The sequence below is a fragment of the Pomacea canaliculata genome, linkage group LG14 (assembly GCF_003073045.1).
Source record: "Pomacea canaliculata isolate SZHN2017 linkage group LG14, ASM307304v1, whole genome shotgun sequence".
Taxonomy (NCBI): Eukaryota; Metazoa; Mollusca; class Gastropoda; order Architaenioglossa; family Ampullariidae; genus Pomacea; species Pomacea canaliculata.
The window spans coordinates 16,170,732-16,197,762 of record NC_037603.1 but is presented as its reverse complement, the minus strand read 5'-3'; the positions used below and the strand labels follow the sequence as shown (position 1 = coordinate 16,197,762).

Below are 27,031 nucleotides of genomic sequence, written 5' to 3'. Positions count from 1 at the left end.
TAGCAAGCTTAGATAGCATGTAAGAAAACTCATGTAATATGCATTCAAGACAAGCTGCACTTTGATAAGGAAAACTCGCGTGCAGGCTGATTATTATGTCATTCTACGGATTAGATAAAGATTAACGTTATTTATGAACGTTATACAAAATCATTCTGACAAAATCTCATTTTATTATAATTTTGCATTATTTTTGTGTTGGTAGTAAACGTTTGATGCGTTAGTTTACGAACTTAGATACAAGTGATATCCCTGGTCCGATTTTTTTTTAGACCAAACAATCAGCCAATGAAGTTGTCGGATTTAGTCACCGGATATTACGTACCTTTGGAGAGGCTAACCTTTGGACAGTAAACATTGTGTAAAAATATACACACTACAAAGACAGCAATTTTCACTTGAGAAGCAAAGAAAATGTTTCGCACAACATGCTACCTCATCCGATCGGGATCACATCTGCAAAACAATAGCAGATATACCTTTCTAAGGTAAATATACGAATTATAAACGAATTAATTGACATTTCTTGTCAAATTACAAGTGTTTTAGTGGGCTCGATCGTCGAACGCCTTCCAGCTTTCGGATTGACTGGACTTTGACCCATATATTCTTAGCACGTAGTACGTGTACATCATTTTTCTGGCCTGTTCACGTTCTTGAAGCTATACTTTTCATGAATGAGAAATATTTTAGGAAATAAAAAAGAGTCGGATAGCATAACGTATATTGTACCTAATGTCTGTATTTCATCTATATATAGCTGTTGGTAACAACTTCGGTGATTTACAAATAATTTCCAATTGTAAATTATTTCTGTAACAGATTGAGGAATGATACCAAAAGCTGTAAAAAGTAAATAATGCACAAACTGCTATTATATATTCATTATGCTTACAGCTGTTTCTTTCATTACATGGGTTGTGGTGTATAGATGTTATATAGATATTTCCATCCGTGATCTACACACAGCTTTAGAATCTCTGGGCAAAATCGTTGGCATTTTCTGAGTTAAAAATTTAGAATAAAAAATAAAAGCTACCATGTATAGTTGTTGTATGTCTCCTGGATCTGTGGTTGAAAAATGGTACAGTACTTGTGAAATAGAAGCTGTAGTTTCAGGACACAAATTGTATGTGTATTTTACTCTTGTTAACTTGAACATTCTGTACTTCCTATTCTGGTCCTGCTTAAAGGTTGAGAAGAGGTTCTCAGCTGAAGCAGACATGCTTTGCAGGTGCCAGTACGCAAGTACAAATACAGAATTCAAAATCCACACCAAAATCAGACAAGGTGCACCCCTTTTTTTCAATCTTTGTTATTTTCAGTTTTGTGTTTCTTGCATTTTTACATTTCTAGAAATAACAAGTTGCATAAATATGCTTTGAATATCATTAGTTGATTTATTTTGCTTTTAGTCTGCAGGAATTTCCAGGATTATTTTTCCTGAAATGCACTTTATATTTGCAGCTTTTTTGCCTGATGTGAAAAATAACATCACATATATTTTTATCTTTCATTCAATCTTTTTTTTAATTTCGTTATTGCTGTTACACTATAATAAATTTTATGTGTCAAAATGTGAAACCAATATCACTAATTTCATTAAGTATTTCAACAAGACAGTTGTTTATATCATGTTTAAGGGAAGCACAGTAACAGCATCGGAAGAATCTAAGTCTTTTGGAATGAACCTCTTTCGAGGAAAGATAAGCACAGAGGAAATCCTTCCCTTTCCAGAAGGTACTTGGACTGCTGAATCAGTCTTGTTTCATTTTATTATAGCATTAGCAAATTGTAAAAAAGATTGTTTTGGAGGAGTTTCCCACCTTATAAATCTTAGATGTGGCAGAAACAGTCAATCATTATCATTATTAATGTTACTGTTATTATAGTTCTGACACCAACACAAGCTGAAGAACTGCAGATGCTTTTGGATCCATGTGCAAAGTTCTTTGAGGTTGGTATTTTCTTAAATATGTATGTGCATGTGGGCATACATATTATACAGGTGCATGCATATACAAGTACACTCAAGCATTCATGTGTATATTAAGACGTAAAGTTTATGACATCTTTCTATAATGTTTTGAGATTACCTTAGCTCCTGCCGCATAATATATAGTTCAAATAAAGAGCATTAAATGATTTTACAGTTTGGAGCTCTTCTTAGAATACAAAATACCATATTACTTTCAAGGCATTTTAATATATGTGGAGTGTTTAATGAAAAATAAATCATTCCTCTGTTCTTGTTGCCATCAATGCTTGCACAGGGAAATAAAGATTCTTTGACAATGTTACTTGAACATGTAATCTACCACTACCATACCATTTAATATTCATACCATTTTGATATGAAAGCGTACTGATGCTACACATCAACCATATAAAGAAGCAGCCGATGCTAACTTTAGAATTTAAATTAAGAAAATAATCAATTAATCAATGAGAGCCAAAGAATGGAAAAGGCTAAGCTCATAAGGTCACTTATTTTATAATTTTATTTTCATTTTTTTAATAATTCAGGAAAAAAATGACGCACTAAAGAATGATGCTTTAGAAAAAATAGACGATGCAACTATGGAAGGGTTGAAAGAATTGGGAGCTTTTGGTTTGCAAGTCCCTCAACACCTGGGCAAGTATCCTTGTTGTGTTTTGATTTCTGTTATAATTGGTTAATAAGTAATAACTGTAATTTGTTGAAAAGGCACGTGTAATGTTAATAGTAACTGTAGCTCGTCTCATGAATTTGTTCCAGATGTGTTTCAAAAATGCCACAATTATTGCATAGTTGTTGCAAGACCATCACAGGATATCCATGAAATAGATAAATTAATAAGGCAACTGTAACATTTGAAATGATTTGCTTAACATTTGCTTACTTTTAACTAACAGGTGGTCTTGGACTGAATAATACACAGTATGCACGTCTTGGGGAAATAATTGGAGCTCATGATCTTGGACTAAGTATTACACTAGGTGCCCACCAGGTGAACTATTTCTTTCATTTGTTGACACTTCCACTTAAATATTTTTTTAGGAGGTGATAGGATTTCTAGGTAGTAAGATATGCGTATGCGAGAAAGTTTGATATATTTTGGATTTCCTCAATCTTTTCAGTCAATTGGTTTTAAGGGGATTCTGCTCTTTGGCAATAAACAACAAAAGGAAAAGTACTTGCCTCTGCTTGCTGCTGGGAAGACAATAGCAGCATTTTGCCTGACAGAACCAACAAGTGGTTCAGATGCCAGTGTAAGCAGTAGAGGTTTTTAGTTTGTGATAACTTTGTACCAAAAAATGAGAGGTTTAGTTCACTGTGTAACTTCATAAAATTTGTTGTTTATCTTGCTTGATGTTTTCACGTTGGATGGAAAATCTTGCGCAACTTTGTTGTATTTGTAGTATTTGACAAGACTGGTAAAGGAATTCCAGGTTATGAAATAGCTTTGCTGACATTGAAGTTTTCCAGTTTGTTTTTATTTTCATTGTGGTTCCTCTCTGTTGTTGAACCTCTGTAGATCCCTAATGTTACAAGCATAAAGTTTGTACCATGATATTCAGAATAATTTTAATCGAAGACTTAGGACAAGTGGACCATTCAAGCTTGATGTGCTCAGAAAGTAAATGAGTTTAAAGTATCAAGAGTTAGTGCTTTATAATAGATATATCACAGTCCTGTAACAAATATATTACCAATTTGACAGGTGTTACAGATTTAAGAAATTTGCAATTTTTGTTACAACAAATTCTAAACAGTCCATTCGCACCCAAGCTATTCCATCTCCAGATGGAAAACACTACATCCTAAATGGCAGCAAAATTTGGATCAGTAATGGTGGACTGGCTGAAATCTTCACTGTCTTTGCACAGGTAGCTGTCCCATTTGCTATTGCTTGGGAAGAGCCATGTACATATATTTAAGTCTACAACTTTTATACAGAAGAATAGTACATTGAAGTACCTAGAGCAGTTGGTCTTTTCAGTGCTTAGTATATGTTTACAGAGTGAACCGATAGATGACTCTGGAAAGTTTGGTGTTTTACATTTCAGACTCCAGTGATAAGTGACGATGGAGAAACCAAGAATAAAGTAACAGCTTTCATTGTGGAGAGGTCATTTGGTGGAGTTAGCAAGTACGTTATAAAAACTTACCTTTGAAGTTGAGTATGTAGTGCTGTATTAACACACACATACTCATACATTTGCATGCTTATTTATTATTACCATGTTCTTATTTTCACATTTTTTTTATGAACACATATGGTGTGAGAGGTAAGTTTTGTTTTTTAATGTTTGTTGGACAGTGGGCCTTCAGAGAAGAAAATGGGAATTAAGGCGTCTAACACAACAGAGGTGTTCTTTGAAGATGTCAAAGTTCCAGTAGAAAATGTTCTTGGAGGTACAGTGCTATTATGAATTTCAAAATTCTTTGAGAGGATGACCATGAAAATCCAAATACAAACTACTTCTCTTCCCAAAAATAAGTTTTATTATCTGCACAAAGTTCATATTAAAACTGGTTTTTAAAAAAAATCAAAGCAGTAAAAAAGAAAGGAAGAAGCAAGACACTTTTAAATTTTTTTTATTTTTATAAAATTATGCATTTCTAGGTTTGTTAGGATTCACTGTCACATGAAATGGCTGTTAACCAGTTATCACATGAACTAAGGGTCAATGTCTTTATGCAGGTGTGGGTGGGGGGTTCAAGGTAGCTATGAATATCCTGAACAATGGACGCTTTGGCATGGCAGCAGCTTTGTCTGGCACCATGAAAAGTTGCATCGCCAAAGCTGTGAGTCAGTTTCATCATTTCTTCTGCAGACATTAGAATTTTTGTCTATTTTGTTTGATTTTTTAAGATTTTGACATTACGTTCAGTGTGATGAGTAGTGTACAGGAGCTTGGCTATTAACACAATATGGCTGTCCTAAAACACTGTTTTCATCCACTCTAACCTGTTAAAAAATAGCATTCACTGTGTACTATAAATGCATTATCATGTAAGTGGGCATTGCATGAGAATATTTAAGTACACATGCATTGATTGTACCATAAATTAGTGTTTCAACAAAAGGTTTTTATGGGCTTCATTCTCTTTATCATAAACATTAGTAACATAATATCATTCTTATTTATGATGATTTTTTTTTATTGTTTTAAAAATATTTGGCATTTTTATTTGTTTTTACCTAGATTGTAGTGGCTTATCCTGTAGGCTTTGCTTGCTCCATTGCCTATAGTTTTTTCCCAGCAAATTTTATATTTCACTCCAAGACCTCTGTCAAAATTCAGTAAATGAATCAACAATAATAAACTTATTGAGTTATATTTGATGTGATGCATATGTTTATGGACAAAAATCACTTGGTTGGGTTTGCTTATGTTCCAGGTGGAACATGCAGGAAGCAGAAGTCAGTTTGGACGCACAATCAGCTCCTTTGGTGCCATACAGGAAAAAATTGCCCGCATGACTATGCTTCAGTATGTCACAGAGGTGAGCTGCTGCTTGGTTGCAAATGAGAAGTCTAATATCACCGATAAAAATTTAAACAAAAAAAAATGTGTAAAACTTGTGAGCACAAGAAAGTGATATGTACAAAATCTGTCTAAAATAACTGATGGAACTTTTTTAATCCTTCGTGCAGTCCATGGCATACATGTTGTCAGCCAACATGGACCAGGGTTCTACAGAATTTCAGATTGAAGCAGCCATTAGCAAAGTATTTGCATCAGTGAGTATCATAAGGTCAGGTTTTACAATATCACAAATTTATTATTCTTTTTAAATAAAAATGTTGAAGGGTGACATTTTTTCCCCAAACACATGCATAATTTATTATATTTAAATCTAGCGTGTGTACAGATAAGAACATGCATGTGAATGTGTTTATATGTGAGAAAAAGAAGTACAGATTTGGATTTGACAGGTCAGAAAGTTGAAATATATTAAGGGTGGAAGATGGGTGTAAGAGAAGGGACAAGCATTTAATTTTTAAGATATATAAAATCTTCTGTTTTAGTGGGTTTTTTATGAACAGTCAGAAATTTTTGGAATTGCTTGTGGGCATATAATCATTCAGTTCTTTTCTCCATCCCTCTGAAAACAGGAGGCAGCATGGTATTGTGCTGATGAGGCAATCCAGGTGCTGGGTGGTATGGGATTTATGAGGGTGAGTTTCAGGCCTAAATTTCAGTGCTGTACACATCTCTACTAAGTAGAAGAGTAAGGTGGGGTGGGTGGACTTGGTTGAGTGTCAGCAGAAAAGTGGCCACAAATGAAAGTACTTTTTGTAGTGGTAAGAAAACAAAATAATCTTGATACTATTTAATCTTGCAAATTATTCTTTCTCAACCCCCACTCCCACTATATATAGATGTTTGCACTATGCAGGTTGAAAACAAAAGTAGGTTTTAATCAGGAGAAAGAATTAAATTTCCTGATGGAAATGCTATAAATTCATTTTCTTTCAGGAATGTGGCTTGGAACGAGTCTTACGTGACATTCGTATTTTCCGTATCTTTGAGGGAACAAATGATATCCTTCGTTTGTTTGTGGCCTTGACAGGAATACAGGTAAGAGGTTACTGAAAATATTATCCTGGTGTGATGATTATTTTTATAAATGTTCATGGCTTCAGCTTCAACTTGAGATGACATTACTTAAGGAATACATCAATTAAAAAAATAGAGCTTGAGGAATCGCAATGTGCAGAGATATGTTTCTCAATTTTTATGTCCCTTTTTTAACTTTAATATTTATTTATTGTTTGCCTTGATTCTGTCTGCTTTACAAATTTATTCTGACCTGCAGTATGCTGGGAGATCATTAAAGCAGTTGCAACAAGCTCTAAAAAACCCAGCTGCAAATATGGGCACTCTGCTGGGGGTTGGAGCCAAGAGGGCACGAAGGTGAGAAAGATGTATGTTGAGGTGCAGTGTAATGAAATATGAGGGCACAAAGGTGAAAGATGTATGTTGAGCTGTGGTGTAATGAAATAAGAGAAGCCTCTTTTTTGAGGGTAAGTGTGGCTTCACAGCAGTGGTGGCACAAAGGGTGTCTGGTTGGCAGGTTCTTTATAAATGTGAAAGATGCTTCTCAGAAATACAACATCCCATGAAATATTCTAAATCAGAAAAATTTTACTGCTGCAAATATTTTGCTTAAGTTACCATGACAATAAAGAGATGACTGAGCAAGTTGTAGACAGAGCATGATTGTGATTTGGTCATGATTGTATAGCAGTTACAAATATACAGTGGGATGTAGGTGGGAGAGTGAATGTGAAATATTTGTAATAGTGTATTTCCCCAGAAAATATTGCAACAAAATGTTTTTGAACATTGGAAACATGCTCATTGGTTTTTTAAGTTTTCTCCAGAACTGTTTAATAGAGATCACACATTATGCGAACAAGATTTACAAAAATGAAAAAATGTGTTTGACAAAATGTCTATTTTTTGCAAAAGAAAATGTACTGTTGCTGTTTCAGGATGGTTGGCATCAGCTCTGGTCCATCACTAATTGAGCATGTTCACCCAGATCTGAAAGAGTCAGCAGACAAAGTATGAGGATATTCAACTTTCTTTGTCTATTTATCTATTGCCTAGCTGCTTCTTGAATGTAGCTTTTGAGATTCAGTGCAACTTGAATTAACAGAGATACTGTACTCGGCACCTTTACTAGGAGCAGTCTACTAATAATCACATGTTGAGGTGTCACACAGTTTTTGTCCAGAGGGAGATTTGAATTGGCAAGGGAAATCATCTTTATTAATTTCTCAAGATTCTTAATTGTTTCTCCTTGCGATTTTGTGTTCAAGGCATTAATACATGATGCGAAAGGTGTCTTTTGAGTGTGATATGTTACCACTCAGTAAGGTCTTTAAGGTGGTAAGATATTAATACAAAAGTATCAGGGCTGGAATTGTCAGAACAAGAAATCATGATATTGTATGTTAAATTATTGGACCTTTTTTTTTTTATTACTATTATCCTTGTTGCAGACTGCTCGAGCTGTGGAAGAATTTGGTGGCACTATTGAAGATCTCCTTATGAAGTTCAACAAAAATATTGTTGGTAAGATTTTTTTAAAAAACACTTATTTTGAACTGTATCCTAGCTCTTTGGGCTTTTCTCTTCAAGGTTATGCATGGCACCAAAACATAAGGTATGCAACAACTTCTTTCTTAAAGACAAAGATTTTGCAATAAAGGGAGATGGGACCAGATCAGGATGTAGAAGAACCTTAGATCTTGCGATATTGGTATAAGTTTATTTGCTATGGAAAACAACCATATAAACAGAAAAACTGTAGTAAAACTGGTCAACAGTGGAGGTTTGGGAATACCAGAACTAAGTTCATGAAAGGACAATCACAGATAAGATTATGTACCATGAAGCATAAATAGAATGCTGTTGTACTAAATGTTTACCCTAAGGTGACTGAGGTGAATAAACATGATTCAACACAGCATGTACTCAAACAATCTCAAAATATAAATACACAGAATAATGATAATGGTCTCAAAAGAAAAGAGTTTATTGTGTTCAGGTTAGTGTAGCTATTCATATCAAGAAGAAGGTGAATCTACAGTGTTGTGGAACACTCACCACATTTTATAATATCTAGGGGAAACTAATTCTGGGCTTAAATAAGGTGACTGAATTGGATATGTGGGGGATTATAGGAGTAAATGTTTGGCAAAGGGCAGACATTTTAAGATATTAAGTATTATTTTTATGCAAAAGTTTTTAATTTGGGGGATGTTTGACTTGTCAACAAGAAACTTTGGTATGATCTAATTTTTCATGTAGAATAGAATTGACATGTAAGTTAATAATACTGATAACAATACTCATATAGCACAGAATTCCAGCTTGTGGTCAGGCTGTCTGTACTTCATATTGCCAGGCCTTGAATAGGGCAAGGGTGTTTAGCGATAGTACTCTCTTTTTCTCAAAACACACATACTTCTTAACCATGGACAACACAGGACTACAGTGAGAACAGAGTTGACACAAGAGGAATTTTTGAAACAAGAAAGTCTTTAACACCCTCTTAAAACTTGAAATGATTTGAACTGAGAATGGTAAGGAGGTCCATATTTTGGGCTCAACATAAGTGAAGGATTGTTTGTCAAAATTTTGTGTTGGGCTCTTCTGGTAGATGTAAGATATTGTGGTCTGCCAAGGAATAAAGGTGCCTCTAGAAGAGTAGACAGTGAGTAAACTGGATATGGAGAAAGAGGAGCCAATGAAGAACTCCAGACATATTGCAGCCAGCTTGTAATAAACTCGGGCTTGAACAGCGTGAAGTTATATTTATTAATGAAACTCCAATAATTTTTCCAGAGGAACAGTTTGTGTTGAAGAGAGTTGCGGACTCTGCCATTGACATCTATGCCATGGTGTCTGTGCTGTCTCGCACATCACGTAGTTTAAACAAGAATCTGGCATCAAAGGAACATGAAAAACTGATCTGTGATGTTTGGTGTGATGAGGTGATTATATGCTTTTTTACCATTAAGTGGTTTTTTTCATAAAATATAAATGCCTGTACATGGCATTAACTTAGTGCATTTTATATTTAAGAACAAAATTAATATGTGTTTATTGTTTATAAATTGAATTGTAAAACGTGATTTGTGTTTGAATATTTTTAAAAGATTTATGCTTCTATTGATGGGTGTTGCCATATTTCCAAATTTCTTTTTTGTAGATTTCCAAGCATCTTTATATAGATGTAACAGCTGTTTGATTTCTTTTCTCAGGCTTCAGAAAGGATCAAACAGAACCTTTCTCAGGCTTCAAGCACGAAGGCACATAAAAACTTTGAGAAGCTGTCAAAGATTTCCAAACAAGTCGTAACTCACGGTGGCACATATGCTGTGCATCCTATAGGCTTTTGATGTCATAGAATTCTGAACTGAAGCTAAATTGTACCTCAGACTAACAATTTACACAGGTGTCCTCATATTTATTTGTGGGTACATATCTTTCATAATGCTGAAACAGGTACACAATGCTGTACAGGTTATGTACAGGTTTGATAAGGCATTGATCCATTGCATTCCTTTTTTTACAAGCTGCATGTTTTCATCTTTGAGTACAATCTGGGTACCGTGTTAAAGACCATATTGTCAAACCTCATATTAGATTTGATAGACATTTCATGTCATAAAGAACAAATATTGTACATTTGATTACTGCTTCAATGTTCAGCAGCAAAGCTTTTGGCAAAACAATAGAAAAGAATAATAATCGTGAAAAATATTCTTTTTTTTTTAAGCTTACCAAAAAAACCATTTGTATTCCAAAGTTGCATTAACTTTACACATGACAACAAAGAATTTTATGGTATTGGCTTTTTCCAATGTTTGTTTGATTTTTCTGATCTTAATTTTTCATGTCTTATGTTTTATTTTTAATGTCCTCAAATCATAACATATATTATTGTGTCCCTTTATTTATAGTATGACAGTTTTTAATTGCAAGATGGCATGAATTATATCATTGACACAAAAGTGAAAACCATATTGATTCAACAGATTTCCGTTAGATTGAGTGGTTGAATTTTCAGCAAGAATGCTAGATTTGAGAACTTTTTTGTGGAGTTGTTCTTATTTTGTCATTTGTACTTAAATGTCCTTTTTTCCCCTGATTTTCCGGTGATGACAGCTGTTTTGTAAACTTTGATCTGTTTTTTACATTTCCTACATTCTTTGTTTACTGATAAACATAAATTGAAATGTCAAAAGCCAGTCATAGCCGAAGGCTGTCAAAATTCTTTCATTGCACTGGATGAGTGGGACTTCCAATGCCATAGTGATGGTAGCATTTGGGGGCCTCTCTAAATATATTGGTAAACTGGCTGTCAAGCTTCAGAGATTCTATTAACCAAAAGAAAAAAAATATGGAAACCTGGAATTAAATATGGCAATTAGTGAATTGGAATGTGAACTATTTTCCCCTCTATAAATAAATTTTTCAACAGTGCAGCCATTAGGTTCAATTGAATTCAAGTCTGAATCAGCAAGCGCACTTAAGTGTTTTTTAAAGATGATGTTCACATTTTAATGTGAAATGTTGGACAGATGCATAGCTCCTTGTGTAAGCCTGTTAGGTTTGTTTATTCCTTCTGTTAACTACTTTAGCACAATTTGTTGAGAAGTGTTTTCAGTTCTCTTTTGGAACAAGCTCAAACTGTGATAGTACAAGTTTCTCAGCAAATGGTGCTGGTTTCTTCCCTGGTTGGTGACATTAACCATATGTGATTAGATGTGATCCAGAATGTTCAAAAGTCTGATGTTTTGTAGACCATATCATAGAGATGCAGACAGAAATTAACAAGCACAGCTGTTTTTATATTTATGTATAATTTGTGACGACAGGGTTCACAAGTTGATGTACAGCTTTGTACATCAGAAATGCCATAAATGCAATCTGTACAATATTTTGTTATTGTGTGTCTGAAAAAGAATGTCGTGAAAGAAGAAAGAATTATATGTAAATAAAAAGATTGTGTAAATAAACAAAAATGAATATCATAATGATGAATATGCATTATTTTATCTCTGCAGCCACATAAAATCTTGTGATATTCATAGCTGCTGAAGTAGTGGCTAAGGAAAAAAATTGATTCCTAGTTTTGATAATGGGGGCAGAAGGAGTCCATCTTCACAAGCCATGAAGGGCTTAAAAACTAATGGTGGTGCCGCTGCAATGTCTAGAGAGAAGTTACGGAGCTGCAGTTAGTCTGAAGGCCCCACTATAGTGGTTATGATTCTAGTGAGAAATTACTGGAACTGCAGTTGGTGGGTGTCTGAGGGGGCCACTGTAGCAGTTATAATGGCAGGAACTGACTATGACTATCAATCATCCCAAAGAACACCATGGTGACATCACTAAATGACTTCAGACCCATGACATCATTCATGATGAAAGCTCTAATTTTCAGACATCTCTTATGCACCATTAGAGGAAAATTGGACCCTTTTCAATTTACCTATCAAGCCAGTTGGTCGATAGACAATGCTGTCTTGCCCTTCACTTTGTCCTCCAGCACCTTGAAACCCTGGCTCCTATGCATGCTGCCTCTTTGTAGACTACAGCTCCCTCTTCAACACCATCATTCTTTGATAAACTGTCAGCTTTTGGTCATTCCCAGTTTGGATCCTTCACAGCCTCTTAAACCAACCTAAGATAGTCAATAATACCCTATTAAATATCCCTTGGTGCTCAGTCAGGCACACAAGGTTGCATCCTCTCTCCCTTACTGTATTGTCTGTTTAATGACAGTCTCACCATCTCACAGTTTCATTTGAATGAAGTTCGCTGTGAGGAAGGTTTATCTCGGACAGCAATGAATTTTAATACCATCTGGAGGTAGATCGCCTGAGGGTGTAGTGCAGTAAAAATAGGCTACAACTATGTGATGTTTATCATCAAGAAGGCCCAGCAACGACTTTACTTTCTGCACCAGATGAAAAAGCTCAGTCTTAGTGAGGGACATTTTGGTCCAATTTTCTCAAGCAGTGATTGAGAGTGTACTGACAATTCTCAATCACCATCTGGTATGGCAGCGCCACCCTGAGAAAGTCTGAATTGACTGGGTAGTGTGTAGTGTATGTGTGCATGCATTGTGTGTGTGGGCGCAAAGAGATGAATTTACTATTTTTTATTATGCAGTAGTGCATGTAGTGGCATCTGCAAATGTATGTGAGATCAGCACTTGTCAAGTGACAGCCATCAAGTGCAATGTCACTTGGAAATAAATGAATTCTTCTTGCCAATGTCTGAAATTTATTATTTGGATTTAATGGGATCTTCGTGTTTAGAAAATCCTGAGTGAAAAGCCAGTCACACTACAAATAAAAATACAGGTAGTGTTTCCTCCAGACATTTAATTTAATATGGTCCAACTGGACTTCTGTCAGAGTTTAGGAAAAAATAAGTGATAACACATGCATATATGTTATATTAAAAATGGATAATGCTTACAGCAGTAACAACTGATATAAGATGTAAAAAGTAAAAAAAAAATTACAAATATTGAGCAACGAATATCGGAGCCGATCAAAAACATCCTAGGAAGAATTGAGTATAGACAAAGTAAATCTGTACACACTTGATGTTCTGTGATGAGTGCAGTCAGCTCATATAGCAATGATCCAAACCCACCTTATTGAATGATTTGGTGTAAGAAAAGTGCTATTTTCCTGAGCATCTCACCTGCAAGATTTATTACCAGTACTTTTGGCATTCTCCAAATGAAACTACCAGATGACTGGAAGATGTGTCTAATTATTGTCCACAGAGTAAAATCCAGAAACAGTAGTTGACTGAAGAATCATTTTGATAAAGTGGAGACCATGAGACACATTCTGATCATGTTAGCTGGGGCTCTGCTCCTTGAAATGTTTTGGTCAGAATGTTTCATATAGTCCCTAAAGCAAACAAACTGCAAAAGCAAGATGTTGTCACCAGTAAAATAAAATACAACCTCGGCCTCCTTCATTTTATTAGGGCTAAGATTAGGAAAATACTCCTTCAAGATGCTTTTGACCAGCTCTTCATAGGCAAAGAAATATTATTATAATAACCCCAATTAATACTTGTTTTACAGGAGTACTATGTTAGTACCTGTAATAATAAGGCACTAGTTCTGGTGTACATCTATAAACGTGCATGTAAGCAAATGTGTATTAAAATGTTAAATGTAGATATACATGTGTATATGTGCCTGTGTATTAAATGTAAACTCCATATTTCTATCCTTTTTTTTGTATGACATCTGTTTGTGTGTGTGTGAATGTACACATCTGTTAAAGACATGAGTAACAAAATTTTTGCCAATCTCATTTCATGTAGATATCTTTTTCATCGTATACAAGATGGAAAAATCCAAAAGATATAATGTTAACAATTTAAAAAATTATAAAATATAGTAAGGTTATTATGCCTTAAACGACATCAACACTTAACAATGCCACCACCACTTATGAAGCAGTTGCAAATGTATGATCCGCTTCTGGTTTCCATTCACTTTAGGTTGCCCGTCACACACCATTTTGTCCCAGCAAACAAATATGATGTTGTCAAACAGCTGATTCATGTTCAAAAGCTTAGGAATTCTTGCTTGGAAGTTTAATGGTCACCTGGAAACCAACCAATCATACAGAAACGTTATAACAACTATTAATGTGTCACCCACAAGAAGCTTGCATTAGCTGTATATCATAAACATGAAGTGTTGAAGTTATCTGCAAATGAACTTTAACCAAGCTTTTAAGGATATTGAGACAAGCCATATTTTGGCTAACACGGTGTTTACCTGGCTAGGTCAACACAAGGAATATTACCTTCTTGATACTGACATGTGGTATATCTTAATTGACAAAAGAAAGGGGAAAAATGGCAAGGGTTTTAGACACACGCACACACTGCAATCTTAACTCTTAATATAATCAATTGTTGGAGCTCAAAAATATATTGAACGACTATGTCTGCAGCTGGACATATTCAAGGTCATGAACACTTACAGTTTTGATTTCTGTGTATTCTTTCAGAGCATATTCTCCCCTGGAAAGTAATATAAAAATCTATAAAACACCAATGTTCTCTTTGTTATATTAAACAATATAAAAGCTCGATACAATACAATTCTCTTTGTTATATTAAAGAATCATCATTTTTCACTCAATCACATTTAATGACTTTTTTAAAAGAGAAATGAAAATAATTTTTTAACTCCATGATCTGATCATATAATGAAGATTGCTATTTAAAAGATTCAATCTTTAAAATATTCAACTGTTGGTGGAAAAATAGATCTAACTACACTCTAAAAGGAAGTTAAGATCATCTCACAGTTCTCTTCCTTGGCCTGACTGCTTGAAGCCTCCAAATGCTGTCTGTGGTGTAACTATGTCATAACAGTTGATCCTGAAAAACATATTAAAAAATATGACAAAAATTGATGTGGAGGATAGGCAATCAAAGTAAAGACATCTGGTGGCAAATGATCGACTTTAATATTTTTGTTATTATTTTGCTATCTGAGGTTGGGTGATATGTCTAGTTTCTTTGTCAGCCAGCCTTTTCCCTCACATCTTACACATTATACCAAAAATTATTTTTAGCATGAAATAATTTACACTCCATCACATTCTTTTCTTGATCAGATACACTCGATCTCCCTTCTGATCTGCTATTGGCAAAATGAATGAAGGCATCTAAATGTTAAGCCTACAAGTCAAGTAAACAAACCGAGCAAAGCAAAGTCCAAACCTTAAACACAGGAGTCAACAAAACAATTACTGACCAAACACTGCCTGCCTGCAGAGTGTGAGCAAGAGTGATGGCCTTGTTAATGTCATCTGTTATAACACCAGCTCCCAGCCCATAGCAGGTGCGGTTGGCACGCTCAGCCACTTCTGAAATGTCCTTGAATTTAATGATACTCTGTACTGGGCCAAAGATCTGAGAATGAGAAAAGAAATGAATACTATACTATTTGTGTAGGGGAGGTCTACAGCAAAGTTACCTTAACCATAATATTTTATTTCCTAAAAAAAGGAACACTTGCTTGGAGAAAACCAATGGAGTTAAAAGTACCAGATAATGATATTTATTAATATCTACTGATACTTTAACTATAAAACTCATGAAAATCACGAAATATTTGTAAATAAGACATACCTCCTCTTTAGCAATGCGCATGTCATCTTGCACATCAGAGAATACTGTAGGCCTGACAAAAAATCCCTTATCCCCAACTCTTACACCTCCTGTCTGCAGTTTAGCTCCTTCTTCTTGTCCAAATCGAATATAGTCCATAACTTTCTGGAACTGTTCTTGGTCCACCTGTCAAGCCATGAAATATATATATAGTTATGGGCAGTTCGTAGCACAGTGGCTAAAGTGCCTGTGACCATGACAGCAAGAACAGATTGTTGTGGATTCAAATCTTGGCTGTAACATATACCTCTCTCTGGTTACAACACTTGGCAGGGCTGACGGTTGGTGGTTGTCTTCAGTTACTCTGGCATTCCTTACCCTGTGTATGTGCACACGCATGTGCATGTGTGTTGTGCATGAAGAAAGTATGGCATACATGCCTAGCAGACTGTTGTGTGACTTCTCGATCTCTTAAGCATTGTAAAGCACAATTACTTCCTCTCCCCCAACCCCCCCAAAAAGGAAAATTACAGAAATATATGGTTCATAAATTTCAGAATGTGCTAAGCAAGAAAGGGCCATAACCTGGTGAAATTCAGCAGAACAAACATGTCCAGTAATTTACTCATCTTTTTTCATTCCTGTACCCACGTCCCTACAGAATTTGACTCCCTTCTGCTTGTAGCATTCTCACTATTTGAATTAGTGGCCGTTTTATATATATATAGTGTTCAGCATTATCTGCACTTACATTGAACTGTAGTAGGTGTTAGAATGTATTACCAGTGAATATGAGGTTACTACTGTAATCAAAATGAAGCAAAGAATAGCCATGGAAAAAAAGGAAAGCTTCAAACACATTATTCAAAAGAGTAAAATGCCCATTTCAAGGGGCAGAATTTAGAGACATGAATATAAGAATTTGTGAACAAAAATGCTTGTGAAGAAATGTGACTGCTTAGGCTTAATTGTGACCTGTGTGTCATGAAACACGTAACATTACTAAGCTTAATTACCTGTGGACCTTGCATGGTTGTAGCTTTGAAGGGATCACCAACAGTGCGATTTTCTGCCAGGGCCTTTGCCTTTGCAACAAATTTATCATAGATGGCCTCTTGGACAAAAGTCCTTGAGCCAGCAACGCAATTCTGTCCATGGTTGTTCATGGAAGCTGCATGTGCCCAGAGTGCTGCACTGTCCACTGAAAAATAAAAATTCAAAGGCAGATTAAAAATTTCTGTCAAAGAATTAGGAAAGATAGCAATCATAATGAAAAATACAAACTTAACCCTTCCCCACAACCACATACTTTTTTAATTTATGCAAAGACCAGATAGTTTAGTACAAGCCTTAACATACACTAAATAATCCCAAAGACCAGATAAGTTTAGTACAAGTCTTAACATACACTAACCAAATAATCCCAAAGACCAGATAAGTTTAGTACAAGTCCTAACATACACTAACCAAATAATCCCAAAGACCAGATAGTTTAGAAGTGTACCAGCTCTAGCCTCCACTCATCAAATAACTCCAAGAGGCAAACAGTTAGGACATTGTTAGGGTTTGTTTTGGAACTTACAATCTGTATCAGCAAAAATGATGAGAGGGGATTTTCCTCCCAGCTCAAGAGTAACACGTTTAAGGTTGCTACGTCCTGCAGCTTGCATAATCAGTCGCCCCACCTGACAACAAGACCGCATTTCTCCTGTGTATTTCATTTACATTTAAAAAAAAATCTTAGTATATTTAATGGTACTTCTAGTGTTTTCAGTAGTCAGCACTTTTTAGAATATAACTTTTTAGAGAAGAATCAAATGTGTTTAGACCACAGCTTCATCGTTTAATTACCTCTGCAGAGCCGGTAAAGGCAACTTTGTCAATATTCATGTGTTCAGAAATGGCAGCACCAGCTGTAGGACCATAACCAGGAACAATGTTCACCACACCAGGTGGGAAGCCTGCCTGTTAAGACAGTCATAAAGATTCAGTTGTCCATGCATTCCTGTGTCAGTGGAAAGACTTGTATGTTTTATCAAAAGTTTTTTTCCCAAAGACAAAGACTTGCAATAACATCTTTTTAATCAGTTATCCCACTGTTCTGAAAAACACAAAGAAATCAATATTATCTTTGTGGTTAGTACATGCTGACTATCAAACTACATTTGACCAACACAGTAACAAGAATCCCACCTCCTTTAAAAGTGCGGCACAATACAATGCAGAAAGGGGTGTTTGCTCTGCTGGCTTGAGCACAACTGTGTTTCCACAAGCTAGAGCTGGTCCCAGCTTCCAGGCTAACATCAGAACTGGGTAGTTCCACTATTTAAAAAAATTAAACAATATAACTTGTAAATATTGCACACATATCAAGTGTCAATATAACTAATATCTAAGTAGCATATAGGATATTATCAGCTTCAATGGCTAACCCAAGTACAAAATTATTTTTAAATTGGATTAAAGAAACTAATTCCCCAAAACAAAGCTACCAATTCTTCTGTTTTGTTTGTGAGGTTGAATTGATTGGACATTGCAGTTTCTATTATGGAAATTAACAGGTCTGCAATTTATTTTCCACAAAAGTAGGTTTGCTAACTAATCAATGGTTTATGGGCAAATAGTAAAAGCTCTCACATTGGCATTGTCCATGGATACTTTAAAAAAATATAATTTTACAAATTATTTTGTAACAAACTAATGAGTGCTTTGTTCTGCTAACCTGCCAGCACTACTTGGCTTAATGTTATGTCTGACTAAAGTTACTGATTCAACAGATGTCTACTATAACTCATCAGAAATATATCCCTAGTTCTCTAACTGGATCAATGTTTTGTGTGTGACCCATTGAGACTAGATAATTCTAATTGACCCATCAGCGGAAACAGATCCTAGGAGGCTAATAAAGCAATTATACCGGTATTATCTGTCCACATACACCAACAGGCTCATGACGGGTATATGAGAAAAAACTGCCATCTGTGAAAAAAAGGGGAAAATGTTTAATTTCACTAAAAGCCTCATGATCAATTTCTTTTTTAACATACATCTTCATTCATACACACATGGCCTGACAATCCCTATGACATGCCTGTCAATAAAACTAGAAAACCACACACAAATGACCTGGATCAAGAAGCCCATATCAGATATTTCTTGCGTATACCCACCAACAGGAATGGTCTTTCCATGGATCTTGTCACACCAGCCAGCAAAATATCGAAGGACACTAGCAGAGAATTTTATGTCTTCAACGGCATCCAAAAATGGTTTGCCATTATCTAGAGTCTCAAGATTCTGTTGAAGTAAAAAATGACGATGTTGTATTATGAGCTACCACATGCCATCTTACTTATCTATGATGGTTATTGCATAAACATCTTTATACACCTCAATACATCTGAATTAAGAAATAATGAGAAGAATCCAAAAACCTGAGTGCGTGCAGAGATGTGAAATCTTTTCAAAAATTTTATAATTAAAAATATACATCTCTCAAAAACAAGCTTCCTAAGTCTTACCACTCTACACATAAAGTCCCAGCACTTAAGTAAAGTCAAAACATAAATACTTACTGCCAGGTATTCCACATCTCTTTCAAGAAGGTCAGCAAATGTATTCAAGAGCCGCCCTCTTTTGGAGGCATCCATCGTACGCCAGACAGATCCAATAGCAAAAGCAGCCCTTGCTGCTGCCACAGCTGCATCGACATCAGGCTAGAAGACAGAAGTTAGCGATACTTGTTGTCCTCTCCCTCAAGATCAACAGCTCTTGTTAATGAGTTTATCCCTTTCTCCACCTGTCTCATGTACTTTTAAGGTCCTTTTGTACTATGTATTCAATACATCATTTGCTATTCTGCCAATGTTGTACTATGACCTATGTATTCTATGTAGCTTTTGATATTTGTGAATGCCAAAAGGGTTTTGGTGAATCCCATGTTATTAAGTTATTTCAGACTCCTAGAGCTTAAATATGCCTTTTTTTTTTGCAGTTATCTGCCAATGTAACATTGCATTCAGGTGTGCTTCATGTCAGTAAGGTCTAAAAATAATTCTTGTTTCACATAAAGAGGTTAATTTTTTTAAAGAAAACATTTCTTCTTGTTGTGGAAATGTTTTGAATGAAAACAATTGTCCCTCTGAAATGTTGCTACATTATTAATAAGACAGCAAAGGTGCAAAAAACAAAAAGGAAACAATATGATATTGGCATGGACAACTCTTGAAAGATATCAAGAAATTATATCTACCTTGTCTCCCTCTTGCACCATGCAAATTTGCTTTTCTGTACATGGGTTTACAGTGGGGAAAGTCTTTCCGCTAACTGAGTTGCACCACTCGTTATTGATGAAGATCTTGAAATAGACAACAAAAAAATTGTTACTTTCTCTAGGATTTCATGGTGTAACTCCAGATCCTGTCAAACGATCTTTCATTTATAACACTATTTCCTCCCGTCCCCCACCCCAACACACACACATGCATAAACATGCTCACACACCTCTCCCCTCACACCCCTGCAAATTTCATACTCATTATCTTACATTTCACACATGACCAAACTAATTTTTGATCTCTTCTTCTCTGTTATCTTACACTACAAGCCTGCAAAACATCAGTTTCTAATTCCTTCATAAAACTCAGCTGTTGCCCTGATGATCAGTCAAAATCTTTCAAGATAGTGGCATGTAACATAAGGTCAGTGGAATGTGCCATAAGGTCTTCCAAATTTAGTTTTTAGAATAGGGTGATTATTAGCTAAGGAATCTGAGGATAAACTTTCTGCTGTTTATCATCTTTTCTGTGCAGAACATCTGGAAAATGTAGACGACACATCTTTTGCCAGGCTGGCTGGCTGGCTGTAGATAGCTTGCAGTTATTTTTGCTTTTAAATTTTATGAGTGCTACATTGACCTACATTAAACTCTTAATTCTTGGCAACGATCCAGTCCAGCTGGCTGGGTTTATATAGGTACTCAGCAACACAATATACCATCAAGTACCATTAAAAAAAACAATTATACTGTTATTTCTGTCAATGTTGTGGTCAGGTGACTGAAGAGGAAAGAACTAAATAATCCTCTCTTTCTCATGCACGCACACAATACACGTTTTTTAAAAATAAATAGAAGCAAAAATGTAAAGAAATACCAGTATGATGTTAAGTGTTCTTTAACACAGCTTTTATTGTTATTATTTGTTCTAGGATTTTATGGTGTAACTCCAAATTCTTTCAATCTTTCATTTACACCACCATTTCCCCATCCCTCCAAACCCCCCCCCCCACACACACACACACATGCATAAACATTCTCACACACTTTAATAAAAACTTGTATAATGAATACAATTAGCTGGCATTATTAAATACTGTACAAGTGCTTCACTGATGAATGAATGGGCTCATAATTTGCTGGAGCTAACGTTTGAGCAGTAGGTTATGGTATTAAAAAAAAAATGTTAATGCTGGAAATCAACAAGAGTTTAAATATCAAGATTGCCTGTTTATCAATTCATATACAAACTTTTTCAATGCAGTTATTGTTGTCAACCACTAATGTAGTATTAATATTATTTACTTTAAGGATCTTCTCTAAGATTTAGGAGTAATATTAATTGCTACTTTGTAAACAAGCAATGACCAAAACCTGAAAGTCAGCTAGCTGTAATTGCTTTGGAAGTTCATTCCAGTTTGTGACGTGTTTAATTAGTTGTCTGATGATGGTTTTCTGTATTGTTTAACATCCAGTGTCCCACTACTATAATATATTTCTCCTTTTTTAAAAAAAGAAATTAAATCAGTGTATTTTTATGCATGATGTGTAACAGTGAACTACACAAATCTTTATCTTCTTTTTCTTCTTGTTATTAGAAATTGCCCATATTTTGGTTGAGCTTTAATAAGATTGCAGCAGCTGTCATATAATCTATGACAATACAGAATTAAATTTTCTTCATATGGAGCATTTAGAGTGCAATATCTGCCTTGCAAATATCACCTTTAAATCAATTAACACAAATTAATGAATAGACTGCTTGAAACAGCTGGTAAAAAGAGTTCATACAAAGCTACTGACTATACAAGCATGAAGCTTGCACTCATAACAGTTTAGCAAATGGGAAGAAAACTATATTAATATCAATAAGTTTGTGGTTATCTGTCATGGCAGTTCACTACTAAACATGAATCTATAAATAAAGCAGTGTAGCAATTTGTATGTGCCCTTGAAACTTATGCACATTCACAACCTTCGTGTAAGCATGTTTACTGGTATAATGTTTATTTTGTCCATTCTAAATTTCCAAATATTACTGCTGTCTCCAGATGACAAAATCCTAACACTGTGCAACTGTTGCTGAAAAGGAGCTGTACTACGCGTACCGCACATGAATAAGCTTGACTCACTGAAAAGCTGGCTATAAAGTGGAAGACTTAGCGACAGGAATATACCCAGGCAACCAGGGGAAAAACCCAACATATGATTAATATTTGGGGGATCTGTATGTTACTTGTATGTTAGGTAGGTAGCAAGTACACATACTACTTCATTACACAAATGTATCTTAGCTGCAGTAAGTAGTTCAACTTCTAAAACCTTTTTTTTCTGTTTAGTGAAAAAAGTATAGACCATAAAAAAGGCAACACTTGTTTTTAAAAAAAGAAGCCAAATAAAAGTGTAGTGGCTGCTGACAATTATATTGAAATCCAAGATGTTCTATGCACTTGCACCAGGAGTCACAACTTTGCAGTTCTACTTGTTTGCACAGAGCATTACTACAGAGAGGACAAATAATTTGGGAAGAGACTTAAAATCATAAATTTTTTAATGCACCTAAACAGCAGCATTGTGTCTTCATTCAGCAGCATTCCTTGTGTCTGCTACTTTGACAGAGAGCTCAGCTGTTATCTTCTAGGACAGCAACCCTTGTGTCTCCTATTTTTAGCTTATGGTTCAATGATATTATAATTTCGCAATATACAGTAATGACATGAGATTAAAATGAAAGCAGATAAGAACTAAAGAAGTCACAACAATTGTCTGTAAGACTGCCCTACCAATTAGAAGTTCAACTATCTGCGCTAACATTTTGCAGAAGACTATGTTCTCTAGGTGGATAAGGATTTTCTGAGCTGCAAAGAATTAAAGAATTGCATTTTGAGTTTTGGTGCATTGGACAAATAAAGCAATACATGCCTCCACCTCACTATCTGCAGATAAAATACTCATTTTACAGAATATCTTCAGTAACTAAAGGACAAAAACTAATAAATACACTTAAATATATGTTGAGAGCAAATGTAGAGGATTACTGGGAAAACAAGTGATATGAGAATAGCTAATTGAAGAAAAATACAAGCATTTTATTTCCAAAAAATGCAGTAAAAACATGAAAGGACAAAAGATATTTTGAATGCCTCTTCCTGTCCTCCACTTGGGATAGTCATGAGCCCAATTGGTCTGCCACTGCATTAAAGTCCAGAACAATTAAATCACAATTAAAACTCGTGTTTTTGGAGGGCTCTGTAATACATGCATTTCTAAAACACCTGTCTCACTCTGAGAATGATCCAATCAGTTGAAACTGCTCCTTTAATGTTCAGTCTTCAATCTTGCTTACAAGAGACTTACACTTTCATCATTTCTTGTTTAGACATGACTTTTATTATAATTTTAACTGTTTAGAATGATTGGTAGAATTGGGAAAATCTATCTCCCACATGTCAAAATCTAATCTTAAAGATACAGAGAATTAAAATATAGTGGATAATAAATCGTTTCCATAAAAATTCTTCAAGTTTTTATCTTGCAAGCAGACTGCATGGGTTTATCATGAAGGTTGATTTCCAAGCTTTCTTATAAAGAGGCTTTGTAGGACCAGCAACTCAAGCCAGGGATATTAACTTCCAGCTACAGCAATAAAACGCTGCAGGGCCAGGGTAGCAGTTTCGACCCAGGGCAGACGTTGAACGTGCACATATACCAACCTAGTTCGTCTGCACACTAAAGGAAAGGGGTCGATAACCGAGGAGATTTTTTAACTCCTCCGGACACGTGTTCTTTGTGGATGTGAGAGATATCTGTTCATATGGCCGATCTTCTGGCGGAAAGGGTTCTGAGGATCCTCACAGTGGCGTTGGAAGATTCTCGGCTTTGAGGGAGGGGCAAACTGTATGTTGACAGTGAACGACACTCATGAACTCAGTATCTTTTGTCAGGCGGCGGCTGGAACCCTGATTTCTACGCCACTGCTCACATTCATGATGCCCTTTTCTGTAAAAATTTCTCTTATGACACTTTCATTCAAACCAGCTAGGTCACCCATTAATGTACCGGATTAGCATCGTGTGTTCAGCAGTATATTAGTATATTGTATTGCGGGCCGTCAGTTCTCCCTGCGTGTGGGTACCCGTGGGAAGAGGCAGGAGACTGCATGGGGAGAGGGTACGTGTTGGGGGGTGCTGTTTCAGTCGCGCGGAGAAAATGGAATAAAAGACAACAGCTGATTTATGGTCTTTTCACTTTTCATAAAATTGTACAAGTATACGTGAGAGCAATCGTGCATCTCAAATTACAAAGTGGGGGTGCGTCACTATGTGGGTCAAGGATAGGTTATAAAATTACAAAGTGGGGGTGCGTCACTATGTGGGTCAAGGATAGGTCATAAATTATCCCCATGGTGGTGAACAGCCAGGCTATATGTTGCCCCTTGGAGAAAGACGAGTACTCCGACCTAATTCCCTCTTCCATATCGCTACCAAAAGAAAAGTCAGCTATAAAACCTTCAACAATTAATGTTCTCATGGTTATCATATTGCATGAAGCTTAAAGCCTCTACTTCCTTGCTTTTTACTGTAAAGAGATTCTTTCCGAACTAGTATCGATGTCGTGCTCGGTGGAGATGCATGGTAGCTAGCCCAACCAAATCTTTCTTACAAATCTGTTTTGTCAATTCAGCATAATAAAAATTAAGTTATCCGTTAAAACTGTGTACATACAGTCGATACAGATGCAATTTCAGATTTTAAAAATGAAAAGTTTTGATGTAAATAAACATTACAATTCAACAATTACGTTACGCACAATACACCCATTGAACCAAAAATGTTAATTAAATGAGAAAGAAATACAAAACTAAAAATGATGTTAAATCCGCATCCCTAGGTGGATCGTCGCTATTCACAGTCCTGACGAGAACGCAGGTTTGTGACAATGAATAAAAACTTTACTGATTTCATATTTGTCAAGAAAAGCTATAGACTCGCATTAATTGATTTTGCGATCGCGACATTAGCTGAGTGCCCACTGGCTCAAAGTTCCCGTAAACAAATAACTAAAAAAAAAAAAAGAACCCTGACCTTAAAATAAGTGGCATAACAACGTAGAAATATACCTATCAAAATCGTGTAAGTGTTGTTGTCCCTGAACTCTACTGCGGTTTTCCTGCGCACAATAAGGCACGAAACTTATCTGACTGTGCAATGGGCGAAAAGTGAGCCAGGCATGTGGTGGTGCTGTTTACCAATACACGTACTTGTTACCTGTATACATGCTACATACTATAGTCTCCCCTCAGGTTAGCTGGCCGGTGAAACGGTTGGCATCTGTTACCAATATACTGAGGTTGGCTGTCCTGGGTTCAACTTTCGCCTCGGGCACGCTGTTCTTTCTATGCATGTGTCATCTGCCTGCAGGGCTGGCTCATGATATAGCCTTATATAAAACAAAACTACCCAAACCCGCAGGTTAACCTAGGCAGTGACGCTGGACACTGGAAAGGCGGCACCGCAGATGGCGCTGGGCCCTTTGCTGTCGAACTGAGAAATTCACGTTGTGAGTGATGTGAACCTACAAATTAAAGGTTTTCTTCTTCGAAAATGATCTCAGCGTGTGCGCCCTAAGCCATATGCCCAGTTCGCCTGATAGTAATCCAGGCCTGATGACGTACCCTACTACCCTAGCTAATTAAGTGTTTTCATTGACGATTCAAATATGTTTGAGAATTTCTTCATGTAGTCCATGTCCGTCGGCTGGCTACTATAGTGTGGTGATCGTAGTGTAGATCACTAGACTGAGAATGAGAAAGGTGGAGGTGAGACTACCATGGTATCTTCTCTGGTGGGGCCTCGTGTTCTAGACAGAAGAGTCAGGCGCTTCACTGTCCCTTGTTCGCATCCTGGTGTACGGATGCGGGACGTGCATGGGCTCTGTTTGCTGGGTCATAGTAATTTGGAGGGGGATTAATAGTAATTATTAGTAATTTGGAGGGAGATTGACGCCGAGGTGGACAGCGGAAGAACTGGTTGGCAAACGTGAAAAAGTGACGAGAATGGTCTGTGAGTGCGTCTCTCTCTAGCTGTTTACCACCCCACGTACTCACTAACGACGACCAGCTTAACCGCTCGTCAGCGGTTGAATGTATCTGTCACCAACATTTGGTATTTCCTCAGATCATTCTGCAGGCTCTTAAAACACTGAACGGAGATACAGATGTATCGATATAATTGAATGCGATCACAATCCTGAGACGTGTGTGTGCATTCCTGTCAATAATGGATTGGCAATTCGTGTATGACACTTACAAGTATTACACAATATTTATATACGTACATACACAAAATGGCACCAGAACCTAATTATAAGTATGCTCTGTTAATACAAACTATTAGGAGCTGGATAATAATAGTTAAAACACAAACGATCGACTGCCCCTCACAACAGGAGACTCCAATTATAGGTACGCAATACAGAGTTAAACAATTAACAAGGTATGTAATGTAAGAGTTACAAAATGAACAGATTCTTATGTACTGATCGAGGTAAAGCTTTATGTACTGGTACGTGTGGACAGTTTTTCTTTCTTCATAACCTTGCACTTCTCCACTTTCGAATCTTTCTACCTGATCGATCGTCTGCTCTTCTACTGATTTAAGAATGAAAGGGGTGTTTGAAAGATGCAATGCACGCATTGTGAACTGTATTTATTGAAAAAAAAAACCGAAAGCAAACAAACAAACAAATAAAAAAACAACAACAAACAGATAAAGGAAAAATAATGAATCATTGTAACAATAGTAAGTACAATGCAAGCTCAGTGGTGGTTGGGGAGGCGGGGGTTGAGGAGAAAAGCATGCCTCCACCAGCACATCAGCGAAGACAAACTTATAGGATTCTTACCTGAGTATACTTGATTTCAATGTCTGGACGAGGCTGTGGCTCAGACATATTTGCGATGTTGAATATTGCAAGTGTGATAGCTGCAGCACCGACAGTTAGCGAGGCCTTGGTGCGCGTGAACGTGTCCGCTGCAGCGGCGTCCTGTCCTCTTTATAGGCGGTGCGAACTCATTTT

The 27,031-nt window shown here is 36.2% G+C and overlaps 2 protein-coding genes across 2 annotated transcripts; one reads left to right on the top strand and one right to left on the bottom strand.

The window, feature by feature from the left end:
• The first annotated feature begins 81 nt into the window (after positions 1-81).
• LOC112555772 (very long-chain specific acyl-CoA dehydrogenase, mitochondrial-like) lies at positions 82-13,041 on the top strand. Its single transcript, XM_025224277.1, has 20 exons — positions 82-488; positions 1,194-1,290; positions 1,644-1,740; positions 1,893-1,957; positions 2,527-2,635; positions 2,896-2,990; positions 3,121-3,252; positions 3,757-3,870; positions 4,051-4,133; positions 4,305-4,399; positions 4,689-4,792; positions 5,390-5,494; positions 5,646-5,732; positions 6,108-6,170; positions 6,472-6,573; positions 6,812-6,909; positions 7,491-7,563; positions 8,004-8,076; positions 9,352-9,500; positions 9,771-13,041. Exons 1-20 carry the CDS (start codon positions 415-417, stop codon positions 9,906-9,908), a joined length of 1,953 nt encoding a protein of 650 aa, XP_025080062.1. The 5' UTR covers positions 82-414; the 3' UTR covers positions 9,909-13,041.
• LOC112555783 (retinal dehydrogenase 2-like) lies at positions 12,888-27,015 on the bottom strand. Its single transcript, XM_025224298.1, has 14 exons — positions 26,858-27,015; positions 19,931-20,035; positions 19,254-19,394; positions 18,849-18,975; positions 18,596-18,657; positions 17,872-18,000; positions 17,530-17,643; positions 17,261-17,363; positions 16,695-16,879; positions 15,700-15,864; positions 15,323-15,480; positions 14,869-14,943; positions 14,541-14,580; positions 12,888-14,156 (listed from the first exon to the last, which is right to left on the bottom strand). The coding sequence occupies exons 1-14, from the start codon at positions 26,903-26,905 to the stop codon at positions 14,124-14,126; spliced, it is 1,485 nt and encodes a 494-aa protein (XP_025080083.1). The 5' UTR covers positions 26,906-27,015; the 3' UTR covers positions 12,888-14,123.
• Between the last annotated feature and the right edge of the window lie 16 nt (positions 27,016-27,031).